Below are 20,898 nucleotides of genomic sequence, written 5' to 3' on the forward strand. Positions count from 1 at the left end.
ATCTTGCCCAAGATGACCTGAAACCACTCTGTCTTCCAGTCTGGCCTTGACCTCACTGTGGGGATTATACGTGTGAGCCACCACATCCAGTCTTACTATGACCCTACAGTGAATACCAATGACTGTGCTCAGGGGGCCCCTCAGTGCACTGGGAGGAAAGGGAGAAATGATACAAGAATATAACCTGATGAGAATATGACCATCACCTGATAGGTCACACAGTAAAAAAATTAGAATATGGACTAGTTGGAAAGAATGGGTAGGTGGAGGGAGGGGATTATTGTCATGAACTATTATAGATATGTGTGGAAGTTGTTAATAAAGCTGCTAAAAAAATAACCCTTCAGTGTTCTTATATTTGCTGGCATGAAATTATATCCATGTAAATATTTTGCATATTTAATTGTTTCTTTGTTAAAACTGGGCCTTTTCCATTTGTGGACTCATTATTTTATCTGGAAAAGCATAGAACCTCAAGATTATCAATTGCAGTAGATTCCGGTCAGAATCAATAGATGAGTTTGTACTAACATATTCCATTGACCTCAGCTACTTATTATGAATTCCATAGTTAGAATAATGTGGAGAGATCATTGAATAATTATAGGGACATTTTTGCAAGCTGTCACGTGGAAAGTGACTTAAGTTTTTGAGATGTTAAATTCACTGTGCTTGAGATAATGTGAGAGAATAAGACAGATGATATAAACTTAAAAGCCACCAAAAGGCAAATGAATAAATGTATGTGGGGCATAGAGATTGACTGTGACATTAAAGTACTGATTAATACTTATGAATACTCTCAGAATAGGCATTCTTTAGAATATCAATGACTGGGCCGGGCAGATGGCTCAGTTGAAAAAGTACCACAAGCATGAGTTTGAATCCTTAGGACCCAAGTAAAAGCTGGGCATGAAGGCACATGGCTGTAGCCCCAGTCTTGGGAAGTTGGAGACAGGATTATCCCAGAGGAAGCCTAGTCAGCTAATCTCACTAAATGGGTGAACGTTAAGTCTAGCAACAGAACCTGTAAATAACATGGAGAATGAAACCAGATAGTAGATAGCAACATCCATTGTCTACAGATACAAAGATACATGTGTTCATGCGCCTTCCCCCACACACATATGCCCAGACACATACAAACACACATACACATTCACACTGCACACATGCATGACTCTCATTCTTAAAATCTGTCCTTTATTAGTACCACTTAACCAATTTCATACAATCTCCTTAATTTCACATTTATTTTTTTCCTCCCTCTTTAGGATCTAGGTCAGCAGTGATTCCTACAGTTTTCCATGCCTGAGTACAATTCCACAGGATTCCAACCTACTTTCTTCATTCTCACTGGCCTCCGAGGGCTGGTGGGAGCCCGCTTGTGGCTGGGACCACTCCTGAGCCTGATGTATATCACTACAATGGCTGGGAACTGTACAGTTATATACTTGGTGAGGACAGAAAGGAGTCTACAGGAACCCCAGTACCATTTCTTGTCCATGCTGGCTGGGGCTGACATTGTCTTGTCTGCCTCCACACTTGTGTCCGTGCTAAAGGTCTTTATCTTTGACCTTTATGAAATTGCGTTTGACAGTTGCCTGGCTCAACTCTTCTTCATCCACACATCCTCTTCCATGGGCTCAGGAATCCTGTTGGCCATGGCCTTTGATCGCTTTGTGGCCATCAGTCACCCACTGCAATATACCACTATCCTTACAAACTCACGAGTCACCAAAATGGGGCTAGCAGCCTTTCTAAGGGGTGTGGCCCTCATGATCCCCTTGCCCATCTTGCTGAAGAGGCTACCCTTCTGCAAGGGCCAGACACTCTCCTATTCCTATTGTCTCCACCCAGATGTTATGAAGTTGGCTTGTGGCCAAGTCAAAATCAACATTTTCTACGGGCTGGTTTTGGTTATCTTTTCTTTTGGGGTTGACTTTCTGCTTATAGCCATTTCTTATGCACTGATATTTCAAGCAGTTCTTGGCATTGCTTCTAGAGAAGGCCAGATGAAGGCACTCAACACCTGTCTGTCTCATATCTGCATTGTCTTCATTTACTATGGACCTCTCTTGGCCATAACTGTGATGCATCGGATTAGCCACAGAAGTTCTCCTTTAGCACATGCTGTCCTGGGAAACGTCTACCTCTTTATGCCTCCAATGCTCAATCCAATCGTGTATAGTCTCAAGACAAAGCAGATCCGCTCTGCTCTGAGAAAATCTCTCAAGATGCAGAGGAGTTGAAGATTAGAAAAGTTAATGATGAATTTGGTAATGGGAAATAGAACTCTCAGTTTTATAGCTGTAACAATTTCTGATCTTTGCTATAAATTTTGATCCAGATTGTGCATACAGATGTGAATACAGGAAAAAATGTTTAAATTATGTTTTTATGAATAAAGATATTACATTTATATATTAATAAATGTTATTTGTTCCCACAGTTTGTAACATGTAGTTTGAATTTTTTTTAATTTGATAAGAAATTGTAAGAGAAGTTCTTGATTAGAGGGTTCATATTTATCCCTTGCTATAAATAAGTCTAACTCAGAAATTTAGAAAAGATTTCAGTAACTTCAACAAATCTTACACTTTGTTTCTTAACTTTATTCTTTTATTTTCTTTCATGTAAGTTTTACTATATTTCATATATATTTTAAAAATTCTCCCAACTCTCATATAAAATACCATGAAAACAAAACTCACTTCCATCTTTCACACCATTCTAACATATGATGTTGCAGAATAAATATGTCATAGTCGATACATAAGTTATTGTGAATACTACATTTTTATATTTTCAAGGATTGAGTTATATACAAGAAAAACATTTCAAATACCTATTTATATTTATTCAAATTCCCTATAGATCACAGGGTGTCATAAAAATTGATTTGTTTCATTTTTTTAAGATATACTTCACAGTCATGGTACTACTATGGACTTATTTTAAATTTTTTTTTATTTATTTATTTGAGAGCGGCAGACACAGAGAGAAAGACAGATAGAGGGAGAGAGAGAATGGGTGCGCCAGGGCTTCCGGCCTCTGCAAATGAACTCCAGACGCGTGCTCCCCCTTGTGCATCTGGCTAACGTGGGACCTGGGGAACCGAGCCTCGAACCAGGGTCCTTAGGCTTCACAGGCAAGCGCTTAACCGCTAAGCCATCTCTCCAGCCCATGGACTTATTTTAAAAAGCTTTGTACTTGTTTTTATTGTGCCACTTACTCCTTAAAGTCACTGAAACCCATAGTAAAATTTATAAACTCTTGCTCCAAATGCTTTTAATTTCTCCCCAAATTCCCTCTGTATATGAACAATGATTATCTTTCCATACAGCTTCAGTGAAAATAAATCTTATCTTTGTGTATCTCACATTTTTGACACTCCATCATCATTAATTCTCCTAACTGGATCTTAAATGCATTCACTTTCTATAACTAGTAGTCTCTACCAATTCGGGCTTCCAAGACTTCCTTCTTTATGTAATGTAATAGCTGAAATTTCTCCATCTAATATTATTTCATATTTAAGCTAACATTTATACCAACAAATAATATTTGTAAACAAATATTATATCACATGTTTATTTGAATGTTTGCAATAAAATCCATATTCACTTTGATAAATTTAACCTAATGCATGATCTGACCTTGTGGCATTTCTTTCTTTCTTGGTGTTACTAAACAAGCCCATTCTCTGAACAGCACATGTTAGTTCAAAGCATTTTGTACTTGCTTCTATCTGTGTAATGATACAAATTCCATCTTTCATTGAGAAAATTCTTACTCCTATTTTAAGAATTAGATTAATGGGCTGGAGAGATGGCTTAGCAGATAAGGTGCTTGCCTGCAAAGCCAAAGGACCTAGGTTCAATTCCCCAGGACCCACGTAAGCCAGATGCACAAGAGGGTGCGTGTATCTGGATTTCGTTTGAAGTGGCTGGAGGCGGTCCTGGCATGCCCGTTCTATCTGGGCATCTCTCTCTCACACAAATAAATAAATAAAAGCTGTATTTATATAAAAAAAATCCTTCTTTTAAAAAAACAAAGAATTAGATTAATACAGACATCCTTTTGAGATAGCCAAGATTCCAATTAACATTTTAATTAATACACCCTCATTTTGAGCCACTGACACCAAGGTTAGATCAGTCATGTAAGATTCAGGCCTTAATGTTAAGATACTGTGTCTAGGGAGACACGGTCATTCCTCAGTTGAATTGGAGGGGATTTGAAGAGATGACAGTTGTTGAAGTTGTTTAGACTGCTGTGGCGGTGCTGTGAGGGTGGAGCACATTGGCCATAACAAGCAAAGCCTTTCAATGGTCTGAAAAATATATGAAAGTGGCTAATGAAATAACCATTTAGTAAGATTAATATGTAGATAGATGCTAATTAGCAAGTTGAACACACGATGTGAGAGCTGATGAAGCTCTGGCTCCCCTCCATGTGGTCGCCCTTTGTCACCCGCCTCAGAGTGTCTTCTGTTCTGCTGGCACTTCCTCCCTGCATCACACCCTGTCCTACTCCAATGTCTTAGAATCCACCTTTGACTTTGATTCCTTTGAGAGTTAATTGAAGTCTAAAATAAAAAATATATATATTTTTCCCTTTGTGTTATCTCATCATTTTTTCATTTTTGCTTTCAATCAGATAACTTCTAATCGCCTAGTTCCTACATACTTGCAATGTGAGCACTCCGTGTGTGTTTCTTTAAGAAAGGAAACAAAATGAAAATATACCACACAATAATATCCCCAACTACTCTCCTTTCACAATGCCATTAACACGCTTTCTTTTTCAATGGTGATTAGAGTACCATCATTTTCTTGGAAGACTAGAGTATCTTATTTTTCACAAACCAAACCTTGAAGTAATGCCGTCTTCCTTAGAAAGAAACAGATGACAAAGATGTGAGAATGGAATGTCTTTTTCATCAAGGCCATATGGAATTACTTGGTCAGATTTCCCCTTTCTTTGAAAATCTTCCACACTGCTGATCTTATCTGTTTGGTTTTTATGCTATAAACCAAGGGATTAAGGACAGGAGTCAAAAAGAGGAAGAGATTGGCCATGGTGACATGGAGTAGAGGAGATCTGAACTTGCCAAACCGATGGATTAGGGCCAGCACAATGAGTGGCACATAAAAGATAAAAACAGTAAAGATGTGGGAAACGCAAGTGTTAAGTGCCTTGAGCTGACCATCCCCTGAGGCAATACCCAGCACTGTTTTCAAAATCAAGATGTATGAAATGACAATGAAGATAGAGTCAATTCCAAAAGAACAGAGGACTAGAGACAATCCATAGATAATGTTGACCCTGACGGGGCCACAGGCCAGCTTCATAACATCCGGATGGTAGCAGTAGCAATGGGACAGAATGATACCCTTGCAGAAGGGCAATCGCTTGAGCAGGATAGGCAAAGGTGCCATCAACATCACACCCCTAACAACAGCTGCAAGACCCATACCAATAATCCTAGGAGGAGTTAAAACCACAGTATAGTGAAGTGGGTTGTGAATAGCTACAAACCGGTCAAAGGCCATGGCCAGCAGGATAGCTGACTCCATGGAAGAGAAGGTGTGGATGAAGAACATCTGTGTCAGGCAAGAGTGGAACTCAATCTCTCTGTGGTTCAGGAGGAAGACATTCAATACGGTAGGCAGAGTTGATAAAGACAGACCCACATCTGTAGATGCCAGCATAGACAGGAAGACATATTGAGGCTCATGAAGAATGGAAGTGGTTTTGATAACAAAGAGGATGGTGCAGTTTCCAAGAAGGGCGATTAGGTACATGATGCACAGGGGGAGGGAGAGCCATATTTGCTCAGTCTCTAGTCCAGGGATTCCTGTTAGAAGAAGTATAGGTGGCTGGAACCAGCTACTATTTGTATGTTCCATGATGATGCCTCTTCAAATACAGTCTGTCATGTTCCAAAGATTTCTATTGACAGAATGATTTTTTATAATTATTTATCTTATTCATTTGAGAGAGAGAGAAAGAGGAAGATAGAGACAGAATGGGTGTGCCAGCATCTTCAACCACTGCAAAAAAAACAAACTCCAGAAGCAAGTGTCATCTTGTATATTTGGCATACATGGGTCCTAGGGAATCAAACCTGGGTCCTTTGGTTTTTCAGGGTAGTGCCTTAACTGCTAAGCATACCTCCAGACCAAGAATTTTTTTTAAGAAAGGAGGGATAATTCATTCAACTTTCCTGGGAAGCATTATTTCTAGATATGTTTATGATAAGAAATTAGAAAATTTTCAAACCTATCTGAATAGCTATATGTAGCTTAGGTGATGCATAACTGTTTTTAAAATATAAGAGACAGTAGAATTCCTTTGACTTGGAATACTCAATCATGAATCAAGTGAAAGCGAAAATTTCAGGCAATTATTTTGTATTTCAATGGCGATACATAGATTTTCTCAAAAGAATTTTTGTTTCTCAAAAGAATTTTTGTTTCTTGATGATATTTAATTATGTCTGTATAAGCTTTTCACTTTCACCCTTCTCAAAATTCTGAAAGAAGTTCTTGAACTTTTTCCACATTAAGAGTATACCTGTAACATTCAAACATCTAAAATTATAAACATTTTTTATGGATTTCCTCCCTGAAGAAATAAAACACAAAATCATTTCAATAACACATAAATTGCAAGTCATCTTTATATATTTAATTTGGCCACTCTAATTCTTACAATAAAATACTATGCTGCTTGATATTTTATTTTTCAATGGAGGATATTCAATAAAATATGAGTGATTAAATAATTAAAAATAGCCGTGGTTAATATTCAGCTGGTGCTGAAATGTTATTGGACAACAACAAATATTTTAGAACACTGAAAAATCTGTATTCCCAAATGTAAATATAATACCTTAAATTCAATGAATACCAATATTTTAGTAAATGACAGATTATTATAGATGAAGTGAACAGTATCGTGTTATGACATTATTCTTCAAAAATGTAGGAACAAATTTTATCTTTTATGTGTTGAGTACATTTAGATTTAAGTGTGCATCAATTCTCTACTTTGCATGCAGAAATAGGAAATACTAATACATCTATAATTGGATGTAAGCATAGGACAGGAAATAATTGAGCTAAATCCTCATGTAAAGGCATCTATAATCTAAAAACGATGTCTTGCAAAATAGTGTTGATTCAAATAAGACTAAAATTAAGAATGCACTAGAGGAAATATTAAAGAAAAAAAGTGCTGAAACCATTTTGGGGGGATAAAAAGGCTACAGCATATGGACTGGGACATGAACCTTCTGTTATCTTCTCTCTATGCTAACTTTAGAAATTCTCTACTAGTTTGGAACAATGTAAATATTTTTAAAAAGACACATGAATTATCTTTCTAAATTATAAATATGTCTTTGAAATACAGCTCCAAAGTAAACTACAATTTTAAAAATATTTTACTTTATTTATTTATTAATTAGAAAGAGAGAGAGGGAGGGAGGGAGGGAGAGATAGAGAGAGTGAGAATGCACACACTAGAGCCTCTAGCCACTGCAAACAAACTCCAGACACATGCACCCCCTTGTGCATCAGGCTAACTTGGGACCTGGAGAATAGAACTGGGGTCCTTAGGCTTCGCAGGCAAATGCCTTAACCACTAAGCCATCTCTCCAGACCATAAACTACAATTTTCTTCCTTTTATGTATAGACCTCTGCTGCTAGTCCTCCACCTAGACATTCTGGGTAATGAATGTCTACTGTACCTTACCATATTTGTTTGTGCTATGAGTAGTAATATGATTTACAAAGCTTGACTATTTTGATAGCAATCCTAAGCAGCACATTGAGTACCTGGTATGAAGGCCGTCTTCTTATGAACTTAAACACTGAGGATAAGTTTGGCTTACGGCACCTTTTTAATTGCCACATGTACAATGTCATAATTACTCAAAGAAACTTAAAGGCATTGCACATAGCTGATTGGAACATCCCAACACATCAAGCTCCCCATCCCCTGCTTTCCTGATCTGCTACTCAGCACATTGCTTCTCACAACAGTAAAACAAAGAACTCTCTTATAAAGTCTTGACCTGCCATGACACCACACGTATTTTAAACAAACAAATGTGCATAGCTTCATGTTCCTACATAACCATACAACCAGCCCTTTCTTTGATTTATTTATAAGAATATCTTGGAACTCACTCTCTATATACATACTTTCATATGTATTTAGCCCTAAACCATTCTCTATCACTATCGTAATTAAGATCACCATCCACATGCTGGCAACACTCAATATGAAACTCCAATGTCCATTAGTTCACATAATAGCCTCATTCATTGTTCATTTTGCTTATAGTCATATCCCTGACTCATTCCATAAAACTTTCTTTCATTTTAATTGACTTAGTTTTTAGTCACACTACAATGAATTCCACTGAATATGTTGCATTCATTGTCACATCAGAAACATCTTTACATGTTTTGATCATATTTACATATGTAACCATGCTCCAACTCAATTGACAGTAAGTAAATCAATTGATTAAGGGACAATTTATATTTAACATTATCTAGTAATATTCTTGGTTATTGAATATTAGAGTTCCTCTATATATTAATTTCTTAACAAATGTACTGTTCTGTACCTGTACTTGATATTTACATGTGATATAATGTCTTTTAACTTTTGCTTAAGTAAATTTCTTTTACCCCTATTGACTTGAAATGTCTTTTCTACTAGGATTGCAAATTCTGCATGGCTCAATGGGAAGAGTCAAGCTCTGTTTTGACTTCCAAATTTGCTAGTAAATTTTTCTTAAACAAGTACATTAAAACTATAGATATAACTAGCATAGCATAAGCATCCTTAAATGTGGCAGGCACATAAAATTTGCCAGTAATCCCAAATCCACTTTAACCTCTAGGAGCTGGTATGGTGGTGCACGCCTTTGATCCCAGCACTTGGGAGGCAGAGGTAAGAGGATCACCGTGAGTTAGAGGACAGCCTGAGCTAGAGTGAGATCCTACCTTGAAAAACAAACAAATAAACAAACAAAAAACCCTCTTATGTACATAAATGTTAATACTTTGGGCCCCCTTAAAACTGAAGAGTAATTTAAAATCATCCTTATCTAAAATAGTTTGGAATTTAAATACAATGTCTCCTTTAAAATAATGTTTACTAAAAATATGGTCAAAAGTAAAACAGCATGAGAGGAAACATGAAATGGAAGAAAAGAAAGACTTTCTTGGGAAAAGTATGTTTAGAGGGAACTAACCCTGAAGATAATGGAAGAACTATCACCTGATAGATGTGTTCATTCCAGAATTTGTCAACTTGCACAATTTCTAGTTATTTTTGTCTTGGATTTGCACTCATCTTTATGGTATATTACCCATCCTAGCCAGAATGCTGTTCCTGGCTCTCCATGAAGATTTGCTGTCATGATTAGTATGGCCCACTTCTAAACTTCCTTAAGGGTTTTGTTTTTTGTTTATAATTTCTCCATTCTCCCACACAGGTCTCCAAACAAAAACTTACCCTGTAATTTATTTTCTATGATTCCACAGCAGTTAAAGTCTAATTCCTGTAATCCTCTCAGCTCTTCAAATAAACCTATTTTTTACTTTTGACCTATTTTGATTGCCTACCTTGGTGTGGGTAAAGAAAGAGTGGATTCTTGGGAGATGTGCCTCTGGTAGAGGCAGCTGCTTGGCACCAAAGTTACTTATGACTCCAAATAGAGAATTAAATGTGGAAGGTGCCTGATGGAGTTTATAAAAATATTCCCATGAGAGAGTGGCTTTGACAGGTCACAAATGAAGTGCCACAAAAACAAATTACTGGGAACCAAGGCTACTCCAAATTTGCTTTTTCCAATATTCTAGTCCTCATAATTAATCACATGATCATGGAACCAGCTGTATTACTACTATCCATCATAAACATGCGACATGCTCTATGTTACAGGTGATTGTTTCTGAAAAGTAATGTTTCAGTGTTTAAATGTAGTCTGAATCATTTTTGAAGGGAATAATTCTCAAGTGCAATTTTTTACTTTGCAAGAAGTACAGGCTTATTTTTTTATACATATTCATTTACATTCTATTGTTTCACAGTACTAAAGATTTTTTTTTGAACTCTTATGAAGAACTTTAATAAATGAGCATACTGTAATTTGGTCATGTTCCCATTGCGGTGTTCTCTTTTTGTTCCCTTTTCCCTGTCCCATTCCACTTAAGACCCTCTTCTTTCAAGGTAGTCCTTTCTTTGTGGTTTTTTGTTGTTTTGTTATTTCATTCCTTTTGTCCTCCTCCATCCTTTATGTCAAAATATTTACGGGTTCAAAAGAATGCAGGTCATGTGGAAGAATTGGTAATCACTGTGGGGTCATGAGTGTGGTATACTTTATGACACTCACCAGGGCTCATGGAACATTTCAGAGAAAGTTGTGGATTAAGTATGAGGACTGTTCTCACCCTATGTAGATATGCTTATCTATGAAGATGTCAGTAGACATTAAGAAGATTCAAAACTTGAGAAAATAAGAGGTTCTGTCAAGGTCTCAATACTAAAGGAGATTTCTAGCGCTGTAGATTTTTATAAACATATACCCATTTATACTGTGTTGGTATAGTCATTAGCAGTATATGTTTCCTATATTTTTCCTCCTATACAACTTTGGTTGCAAATTTTCCACAGATTTCAAGGATATATGGGAAAACTATCTATAAAAGAGATATAATAAAGATGGATAGAATACTGATCTGCCTCTGAGGAAGATAACTATTACCAAAAATAAAATCGTGATATTTAAAAAACATGTTTTCTTAGTCTTTGATTTACATCTTAAAAGGTAACTTTTTGCTAATGTATCCCAGGCAACTGGGATATGAACATGAACCATCTATCTGCTAATTTACATCTGTTAGAGAATGAATCTTTCGAGGCAAGCTCAACATACTGTCTTTTTTTTAAATTTATTTTTTATTTCTTATGTGAGTTAAAGAGAGCAAGATAGAGAGAGAATTGGCATGCCAGAGTCTCGAACCAGGGCAAACACCAAATGCATGCGCCCCCTTGTGCACATGTGCAGCATTGCATGCTTGTGTCATTGCATGGCTTACATGGGACCTGGAGAGTTGAACATGGATCCTTAGGCTTCACAGGTAAGCACCCTAACTGCTAATCTATTCCTCAAGCCCAAGAATGCATTTTTTTAATATGGAAGATTAAGACTCTATTAAACTGAGTATGCTTTCAAAATAATAAGCATTAATTTTTAATATTATTAATGTAATACACTTCTAGCCATCAAAATCAGAAGTAAATAGGACTTAGAAATGGCACACTGAAAAATCTAGCAAGCAGTTTCCTAAGATTTTGAAGAAAATACTCTTAAAAGTTGCTTTCTTCCTTCTGTTTCAAAGTGTTGTTCATTCTTCTTTTTTAGTTGAGAACTTTTTTTGTAGAACACATTGCATATGAGTCATACTTAATTATTTTAACTGATATTCGAATGATATCAAGCAAGATGGCTATATGCATACTGTACAAATGTATACACTGGTTTTAGGAATAAAACATGTCTAGTCATTATGTCTTGGTTAACTTTCTTTTGTATTATATTTGGATCTAGAACTTTTAAACCTTTTTTTCCTAATAATTCATTCCATCTTCTAATTGGTGCATTATTTAGAAAGGCTAACAATTTTAAATAAGGGAAAAACCAAGTTCTTGCTACATAACATTACTTGATGGACTAATAGTAATGTCTGTAATCACACATACACACTCATACAAACTAATCCTATCCCTTTCAAATTATAGGGCTCTGCTCTTTAATCTTTGCTTCTAGATTAATTATGTGATGACGAACTATTAGATTTGGGCTGTCTATCATAAGTAAAATCCATGCAGTTCTGTGCTATTCCCTTGGTGTTTCACAAAAGAAAGGTACTATAATTAACACTTACAGGCCTACAATATTTCATGAGATAATATAATCTAACGAATACTTTACAACTTCAAATTATGATTATTTATAAGGAAACATTGGGCTGGAGAGATGGCTTAGAAGTTAAGGTGTTTGCCTGCAAAGCCTAACTAGCTAAGTTTGATTCCCCAGTATCTACGTAAAACCAGATGCACAAACTGGTGTATTCATCTGGAGTTCATTTGCAGTGGCTAGATGCACTGGCATCTGCCCATTTTTTTTCTCTCTCTGCTTTCTTCCCCCACCCTTTATCTCTCTCTTCTATCTGTCTCAGTCTCCCTTCCTTCCTTCGTTCCTTCCTTCTTTCCTTCCTTCCTTCCTTCCTTCCTTTCTTCCTTCCTTCCTTCCTTCCTTTCTTTCTTTTTCTCTATCCCTCTCTCTCTGTTTGCAAATAAATAAAATAGTAAAGTAATAAACATTGCCTGTTTCATCAGTCAACTTAACTCTGCTGATAGCAGTGTTTTCGTGTACGAACAATGTTTAGCCAAGCAGCCCACTTTAATTCAGGTTGAATTATTACTATGTGTGCAGATGCATTCTGTGACTCAAGTTTTTGAGATTTGATGTCATTATCTACCCAATGGGAAAATAATACTGGGAGATTTATGAAAATTGGTTTAAATCTCATGACTTTTATGGCAATGGGAGTTGATAAGTCTGTTTTCATCAAATATGTATATCCTTTCTGTTGTGGTCAGGTTCACAGTGCTGGCATATCTCACCTGACAAAGAGCAGCTTGTGGGGATGGAGAAAGGTTTATTTTGGCTTATAGACTCAAGGGGAAGCTCCATAACAGAAAGGGAAAATAGTGGCATAAGCAGAGGGTGGACATCACCCCCTGGCCAACATAAGGTGGACAATAGCAACAGGAGGGTGTGCCAAACACTGGAAAGGGGACACTGGCTATAACACCCATAATCGCACCCCAACAATACACTGCCTCCAGGAGGCATTAATTCTCAAATCTCCATCAGCTGGGAACCTAGCATTCACTTTATAGAGGACATCTGAATCAAACCACCACACCTTCATATACAAACCTATGAGCAGGGAACATGGTTACATATTATTTTATACAACTGTAGTTTACTCAGAACTAAGACAGAAAATGCCTTTGAAATTATTGATGATGGGTTAGTGGTATAGAAACCTACATCAAGGAGAGGCAGCACGTCTGGCAGAGATAGCACATTCTGTAGTTGATGAAAGATGTGTTGATAGTCTATCCCCAGAGTGTCCACTTTTAGATGAAGCTCACTCCTGATTCCAAAGAAAGGGGCTATGATTGCTTCCATCCATGTCTGTCCATGTTATAGCATTTGTACATGATCATGGCCTGAGTTGACACAAGAAGCATGTGTTATGCTTACAAAATACCTGTGTTACCTGGTCAAACAAGACTCTCAATCAAATTAGGGGGTCAAGGTAGGGGTTTTATATGTCATTTGAAATACATTTCCAAAAGAGAGAATTATCCCAATGGGTTATTTCTAAGCTAGGATTAACAGAGGAAAAGAGTCAAAGTTGGTTGCCCCAAAGGTAGCAAATCACAAATTCGATTTGCTGTGAATGAAAGCACATCCCTTACATTTTTCAGACTCTAACACATGGGTTTCTGTGTGGTTTTATTTACTATTTAAGCTTTCTGATTAAACATCTCTTAAGCACTAAGGGCAGCAACAGGGGTTTGTCTCACTTCATCCCATCAGATGAAACACAGAAAAGGAGACTTGGAGTAGCCGGTGAAGAATTCTGACTCCCAAGACAGCAAAATCTGAACATTCTGGAGGCTCACAGGGTAAATTTCACTTATCCGTTTGCTTTACTTTTATTTTATTTGCTTTTTCTCTGTTTAGAGCTGGGACAGTTTTGATCAAAGTTGAAAGATGAAACATGGGACAAATCAGATAAAAAGAACATGGAGCTTACAGAGTTAGGAGTAGGATGAGAAAAAATAAGTACAATTTCCTTCTTGATTAATGACAAATTCATGAGCAATGCACCATATTTGATTATCCTTCAGAGGCAGATTTGAGGCTTCTAAAATCAGTTCCTCATAATTATTTATGATCCCTCCTGTTTGATTTAAAAATATAGTTTTATCCCAACATTGTAGTGGACTATTGCTTTGAGATAAATATCAGAGAGAAAGGTGAAGTGAAGTAAATTACAATAGCAAGTCTGTGGATTTTCAGTGATTCCCTGGTCAAAATTGTGCAAGTGGAAGTAAAGAATGGAGCTCAATTCTGACTAAGCATGTCAGATGATCTCTTTTCATGTGAACAACAATTAAGATGCTATCTAAGACAGTTTCCATGATTAACCCAACCTTGCTTCCCTTTAAGGTCTATTTTAGCTTATTCATACACATTTTCTCATATATAGCATGCCCAGTATTAGGGAGGGGTTACTAGAGTGAACACAAAAGATCAAAATATGAATAGGGAAACTTAGATGTGAATAAGAGAACAAAGCCATGATAAAAACCAGGAACCAAGACTCTTATTTGGCTAGCATCAAATGAATTGGTCAAAAATGTCCTCTAGTCCAACCAGCTTTTCATCAACTTGTTCTTGAGGATTGCTGCCGCACTGAAGAATCCCATGCCCATGTTCTAACCATAAACTTCAGATGATAAAACTATGCATTCCTGGTCACAGAATCCCATCTCTTTCAGCCTGACTGTTCTTTCTGGAGAATACACATTTCATGCTAAGGAATGAATCTACTCTAAATGACACATATAGACTCCTTTTCTGCCAGGGTGCAATTAAGTCTACCAAAAAAAAAATGCTTCTCATGTTGAGAATGATGAAAAATATCTATAAATCCCAGTAACTAGGAATCTGAGGAAGGATGATTGCAAATTAAATTCTAACATGGTCATTGAAACCAAGACACTATTGGCAATATGAACCCTTATGTCATGACCTCACAATTCCCTCACAACTATGAATAATGGTTTATCTAATAAGCATTGGCTTTTATTATATAAATTTTGATCAAATGTGAGTCTTTCAAAACTACCTTATCTAGATTTTTTTATAAAGATTTTTTATAAGATAAGGTACAAAACATTAACACATTATTCTACCAGGCCTACATATGTTACTGTTAATGTCACATAATATAACCTTATATATAGTTATTATATGATATAATTCTAATCAAGTAATTAATAACCCAGGAAGTAAGCTAGGATTTGCAATTACTTGCTTGGAAGTTTAACTCTATATTTAGGTTTTGTTCACATTGAGGGAGGATAGTTTATGATTCATGTTTTCAGGAACATTAACTGGAAATGGTATTCTGACTACTGATAATATTTAACATCAAGTTCCTGTCAGCAATGAGCAAGGAAAGTACACACATTGTTAAGTAATTCTTAGTACATACTTCTCAGACATTGTTCTATGTACACTGGATTAGGAGTCATTTGTCCAAGGTCTTCAGAGCCTTTCTAACTTTAGGAGTGGCTACATGCTGTGACTGTGTGGTCCCTGGACTGTGGTGGAGAACTGAAGACAAGATACCAGAGATGAGAAGGTGGCCAGTTTTTAGGACCTGCGAAGTAAGATCCAAGGTTACCGGTGAGTCAGCTTGATAATTCAAGAGAATGACCCATTAAAACTCAGAAGAGGAGCTGGAGAGATGACTTCATGTTTAAGGTGCTTACCTGTGAAGCCTAAGGATACATGTTCAAATCTCCAGGTCTCATGTAGCCAAACACAGTGATGCAAATGTGCAATGTTAGGCATGTACAAAAGAGGCACACGCATCTGGAGTTCATTCACAGCAGCTGAAAGACCCTGGAATGGAATACACATTCTCTCTCTCTCTCTCTCTCTCTCTCTCTCTCTCTCTCTCTCTCTCTCTCAAAAATTAACAGAAACAAAAATACCCATTAAAAAAAACTCAGCAGAGGTCACAGAGTGCATAGAATTCCAGGGTGAAGAAGCAAGGAGAGACATTCAGGAAGGATCAGCCAGCCAATGTCACACATAGGCTTCCCTGGTTCTCTCTCCCAATCCTGAAAGACATGTCAGCATAACCTGTGATGCTCCAGATAAGGGAAGGGTGTGAAAGGGGAGGAAGAGACATCTGTGGAGAAAAAGTGTAATTTAGCACAGGTTATCATCTTCCAATGGGCAGAAATATTATTCAATTGGTCCGAGTTATTCCACAGCACATATACATTTAAAGCTTACAAAATAGATGATCTTTGGGCTGGAGAGATGGCTTAGTGGTTAACCGCTTGCCTGTGAAGCCTAAGGACCCCGGTTCGAGGCTTGGTTCCCCAGGTCCCACGTTAGCCAGATGCACAAGGGGGCGCAGGCATCTGGAGTTCGTTTGCAGAGGCTGGAAGCCCTGGCACGCCCATTCTCTCTCTCTCCCTCTATCTGTCTTTCTCTCTGTGTCTGTCGCTCTCAAATAAATAAATAAATAAAAATTTTAAAAAATAGATGATCTTTAAGGGGCAGACTGGAAATTTAGACAAGCTTTCAAACAAATGGGGTAACAGGAGATAGCTAACACTACAAAAGCAAATGACAGATGAAACACTATAATAAACTTCAGTCACAAAGTGAAGATATCAGTACAGATATTCAGAACTATTACTATTATACTGGCTCAGAAAAGAACACTGAGTGTATTTTCAGTTAGTATCTCATGTGAAAAAATACATTTATATGAACATACAATTTAACTCATAAATTGGATAATAATGGCAATAAATAGAGAAATAAGGGAAATTGCATGATTTAAAATGGAACAATAGTAGTGTTAATAAAAATGCCAATTTGAAACCAAATAGTCACAACACTATAATCTAGTAATATAAACCTCATTGTCAGTGTCCTCTTCTAAGAAATTGATTGCTTACCAGTTACCTAAGTAACTCTGAGTGTTGAGTAGAACTGATTATTTATATTTCCAATGTTTCTAGTTTATCAATGTATGCTAATTATCTTTAAGACTATTGCTATTGCTCTGTGTGGTTATTGCACTCTACTACTAGTGGTAAAGTTATAACATTTAATATTAATGCTATCCATTATAGTAATGGTTTTAAGTCACATAGTGGGCACACACACTTCCATGTTCTAATTGTTCTATGTTGTTTTGTAAGACAAAAAAGTTAAAAAAAATAATGAACGGTTTCACATATACTGCAATGGAATAATAATAACAAATGAAAGTTTAAACATTAACTATGAATATAAACAATAAGAATAAACCTCAAAATCATTATTGTATTTGTAATTCATGCAGAAAAAATATATATATATATCAGCTACTATTTAAGTTACATGACTTTATCTTACTGCTAAATTGTATGACATAATTTGCAATAATGGCTCTCATGAACTTGACATAGTGTAAAAAAAGGTTAGAGAAAATATAGGCATCACACACTTAGGAAAAATATGGAAATATTCTTTATTCAAATTTTACTGGTAGCTATAAGACTGTAAAAACTTTTTTTAAAAATTTTGTTTTCTCAAGTTAGGATCTTGCTGTAGCCCAGGTTGATGTGGAATTCACTACATAGTCTTAGGGAGGCCTCAAACTCATAGTGGTCCTCCTGCTTCTGCCTCCCGAGTGCTGGGATTAAAGGCATTGTATATGTACATCTAATAAGGATAAGTTAATGTTTATGATTATCTCTAAATGTTAAATTATTGAGTAAATTTTCTACATATCATTGAATGCCCAATACTTTAAGGAAATTTACATGTCTAAAAGAGACTAAATGTATGTCATCTGTGACTCACTTTGGTAATTTTTTGTAGTTCTATTTACTGTATAAATGTTTTATGCTGGCCACAAATGATTTAAAACTTTGCATTGAAACAAGCACATGGGTCTGGGGAGATTGCTCAGTGGTTAAGGCACTTGCCTACAAAGCCTAACAACCCAGTAACCACAAAAAGCCAGATGCACAATGACTCATGCATCTGATTTCATTTGCAACAGCTGGAGGCACTGTGCAACCATTCTCTCTGTCCCTTTCTCTCTCTCTCAGTCACTCGTACTCTCTCTTTTTAAAAATAATTTATTTTATTTATTTGAGAGGCAGCAAGAAATAGAGAGAGAGAGAATGGGCATGCCAGGGCCTTCAGCCACTGCAAACGAACTCCAGAAACATGTGCCACCTTGTGCATCTGGCTTACATGTATTATATACATGTATACATACATGTATGTAATATATATGTATATATATATATATATATATATATATATATATATATATATATATATAATGTCTACTTCAGAATTTTACAGTAATATTATATCTGTGGGATCAGAAATCATTTTCTGTAGTGGTACAGCCACTAGCATAAATAATTGCTCCTACAGGTCAGTATATGCAATTATAATTAAACTCAGTGGCTCCCAGTCACAAAAAAGAAAGAAGGCATCAAAGAAGAGAGACTAGTTGGAAAGAAGAAGGCATTCAGCATAAGGGGATATAGAAGGATTATCAAGAGAAATTAATGAGAGGATTGTGATACACATTCTATAAACATATAAAATTGTCAATAAGAAATGTATTTACATTACTTTGTCATAGCAAAAGTCTAAGCATCTTATCTTATAGCCACACCTACAGATTTAAATGAGAAAAGATAAATATGGACTTAATGTAAAAAATGTTAAATGATTCAACTATTTATCTGATGGTAGTCATTATTGTTTTGGTCATGAGAATAAATGAGTAAATTGATGAAAGTCTCCATTTCCAGTCTTACAGTAGACTTGTGACTGTTGGATTTGCTGATGATCCAGCACTAACATTATTTATTGTTGCTTATTTCACTGCTCTTCATGATTTCACAAGTCCAGCCAACCTATGGTTCCCACCTTATCATCAGGCTATATGGCTGAAGTGAGCATCATATTGTGCATGAGAAAAATGTCACTTATATAAATAAAAATTGACTAAAATAGTGGCTGATTATGAGTACTAACTTATGAGACAGCTTTAAACCCAAGAATTCCAGTTCACTATAAATGGATGCAGACAAGCACTCACTCATCCAACTGACCTCTGGGGGTATGGATGTATGTAACAGGCAAATATCCATCAAACACTAAGATTATTCTCAGTTCAGTTTTGATGGATGTTATAAAATTATCAATTTCCCAGATTTAACAATAGTTATGAAAAAAGTACTTATAGCATAGAAAGCACTGTGAAATAGAAGTTGGGAAAATATGTAAGTTACTTACTGGTTTTCACCCGTCTTAAACCTACTTACTGGCTTTTAAAATATTCACAGTCTTAAGCTCCTTTCATGGAGAACAATCCCTGTATTCTGACCCGTATCTGCTGTGTCTTGATACTGTATATGATGGGGTTCATCAAGGGTGGGAAAAGGATATAGGTGTTGCCCATGAGAACATGAACCAGTGGTGAGAGGTGTTTCCCAAAGCGGTGCACCATGGTCAGACCAATGATTGGGATGTAGAAAACCAAAACAGCACTGATGTGAGATACACACGTCTGCAAGGACTTGATTCTCTCTTCCTGGGATGCAATGGATAAGACCGTGTGCAGGATCATGACATATGAAACTAATATGAGCACCGCATCCAGCAATAGGTTGCTAATTACCAGGGCCAAACCATAAATGCTATTGAAGCGAATGTCTGAACAGGCCATGCGAATTAAGTCTTGGTGCAGACAGAATGAGTGAGAGAGGACATGAGGACGACAGTAGGTTAAGAACTTCAGGCGAATGATGACTGGAGGAATGAGCATAGAGCTTCTACACAAGACTGCCACCCCGATCTGTCTGATTTTTTCATTGGTGAGGATGGAGGAGTAGCGTAGAGGGTTACAGATGGCAATGTAGCGGTCAAAGGACATAGCGAGGAGGACAGAAGACTCCATGAAGGACAGGCCATGAATAAAGTAAGACTGTGCAATGCAGGAATCCAGGCTGACCTCTTGAACGAAGCCCCACAGGACACCCAGCACTGTGGGCATCGTGGACAGTCCCATGCACAGGTCTGTGAGGGCCAGCATGGCCAGGAAGTAGAACATGGGCTGGTGCAGGCTTGGCTCAGTCCGGATCACATGGAGCACCATGCAGTTTCCCAGGAACACAGTCATGTAGATTATAGAGAAGGGGATGGAGATCCAGGTGTAATAATTTTCTAACCCAGGAAAACCAGTCACAGCAAATCCGGAGCTACTGATGTTCGTGATAGAGAGAGCAAACATTGATAAAAAGATGAAAAATATTTCCTTAGTCACGTAACTTTCCAATACCCTAATTTAAAATCATTTCTATTTCTTTCTTAGATGAAGTTATAATAAATTATTTCCATAAGAGATCTGATCCTCTATCGTTTACCATCACAAGAACTTGCTGTCTTGATATAGGCCTTTCAGTGCTAGTGATTAGAGCTGGCAGAAAATAAGTGGCTTTTATATTGAAGCAGTAATATGCATTGGCACATGGGGTTTAGGTTGCAGACTAGACTGTTAGGACTCTGTTCAGTCCTGAAGGAAAATAGTGCTTGGTCACAGATGTGTGGTGCTGCCATAGTTGGTGTGATCCTCAGGAGAGTTGCATAGATGATGTTCCTCTCTGCTGCTACATATGGGCTTTTCACTTCCTCTGAGTTTCAAGCGATCACCATGGGAATGGGGTGGTTGAAGTAGTTACCTTTGCAGAATAAAAATAAACAAGAGAAACTCAGCAAACTAAGTATAATCTGCACATTTTTGGCTCTTTCCACAGTGCTTAGCTTTTCTCTGAATCATTCTATTTAAACTGTACATTGGGGCTGGAGAGATGGCTTAGCTGTTAACAGGCTTGCCTGCAAATCCAAAGGATGCAAGTCCAATTGCCCGGGACCCACGTAAGCCAAATGCAAGAGG

General features: G+C 36.9%; 3 protein-coding genes across 3 annotated transcripts; 1 reads left to right on the forward strand and 2 right to left on the reverse strand.

Moving 5' to 3' along the window:
• The first annotated feature begins 1,307 nt into the window (after nucleotides 1-1,307).
• LOC101615980 (olfactory receptor 51E1-like) lies at nucleotides 1,308-2,252 on the forward strand. Its single transcript, XM_004650737.2, has one exon. The coding sequence runs from the start codon at nucleotides 1,308-1,310 to the stop codon at nucleotides 2,250-2,252; it is 945 nt and encodes a 314-aa protein (XP_004650794.2).
• A 2,709-nt stretch (nucleotides 2,253-4,961) lies between these two features.
• On the reverse strand, nucleotides 4,962-5,915 carry LOC101607424 (olfactory receptor 51I2-like). The gene has a single exon (XM_004673067.2). It carries the CDS (start codon nucleotides 5,913-5,915, stop codon nucleotides 4,962-4,964), a length of 954 nt encoding a protein of 317 aa, XP_004673124.2.
• A 13,375-nt stretch (nucleotides 5,916-19,290) lies between these two features.
• On the reverse strand, nucleotides 19,291-20,235 carry LOC101615677 (olfactory receptor 51V1). The gene has a single exon (XM_004650736.2). The coding sequence runs from the start codon at nucleotides 20,233-20,235 to the stop codon at nucleotides 19,291-19,293; it is 945 nt and encodes a 314-aa protein (XP_004650793.1).
• Between the last annotated feature and the right edge of the window lie 663 nt (nucleotides 20,236-20,898).

The sequence above is a fragment of the Jaculus jaculus genome, chromosome 3 (assembly GCF_020740685.1).
Source record: "Jaculus jaculus isolate mJacJac1 chromosome 3, mJacJac1.mat.Y.cur, whole genome shotgun sequence".
NCBI classification, from domain to species: domain Eukaryota; kingdom Metazoa; phylum Chordata; class Mammalia; order Rodentia; family Dipodidae; genus Jaculus; species Jaculus jaculus.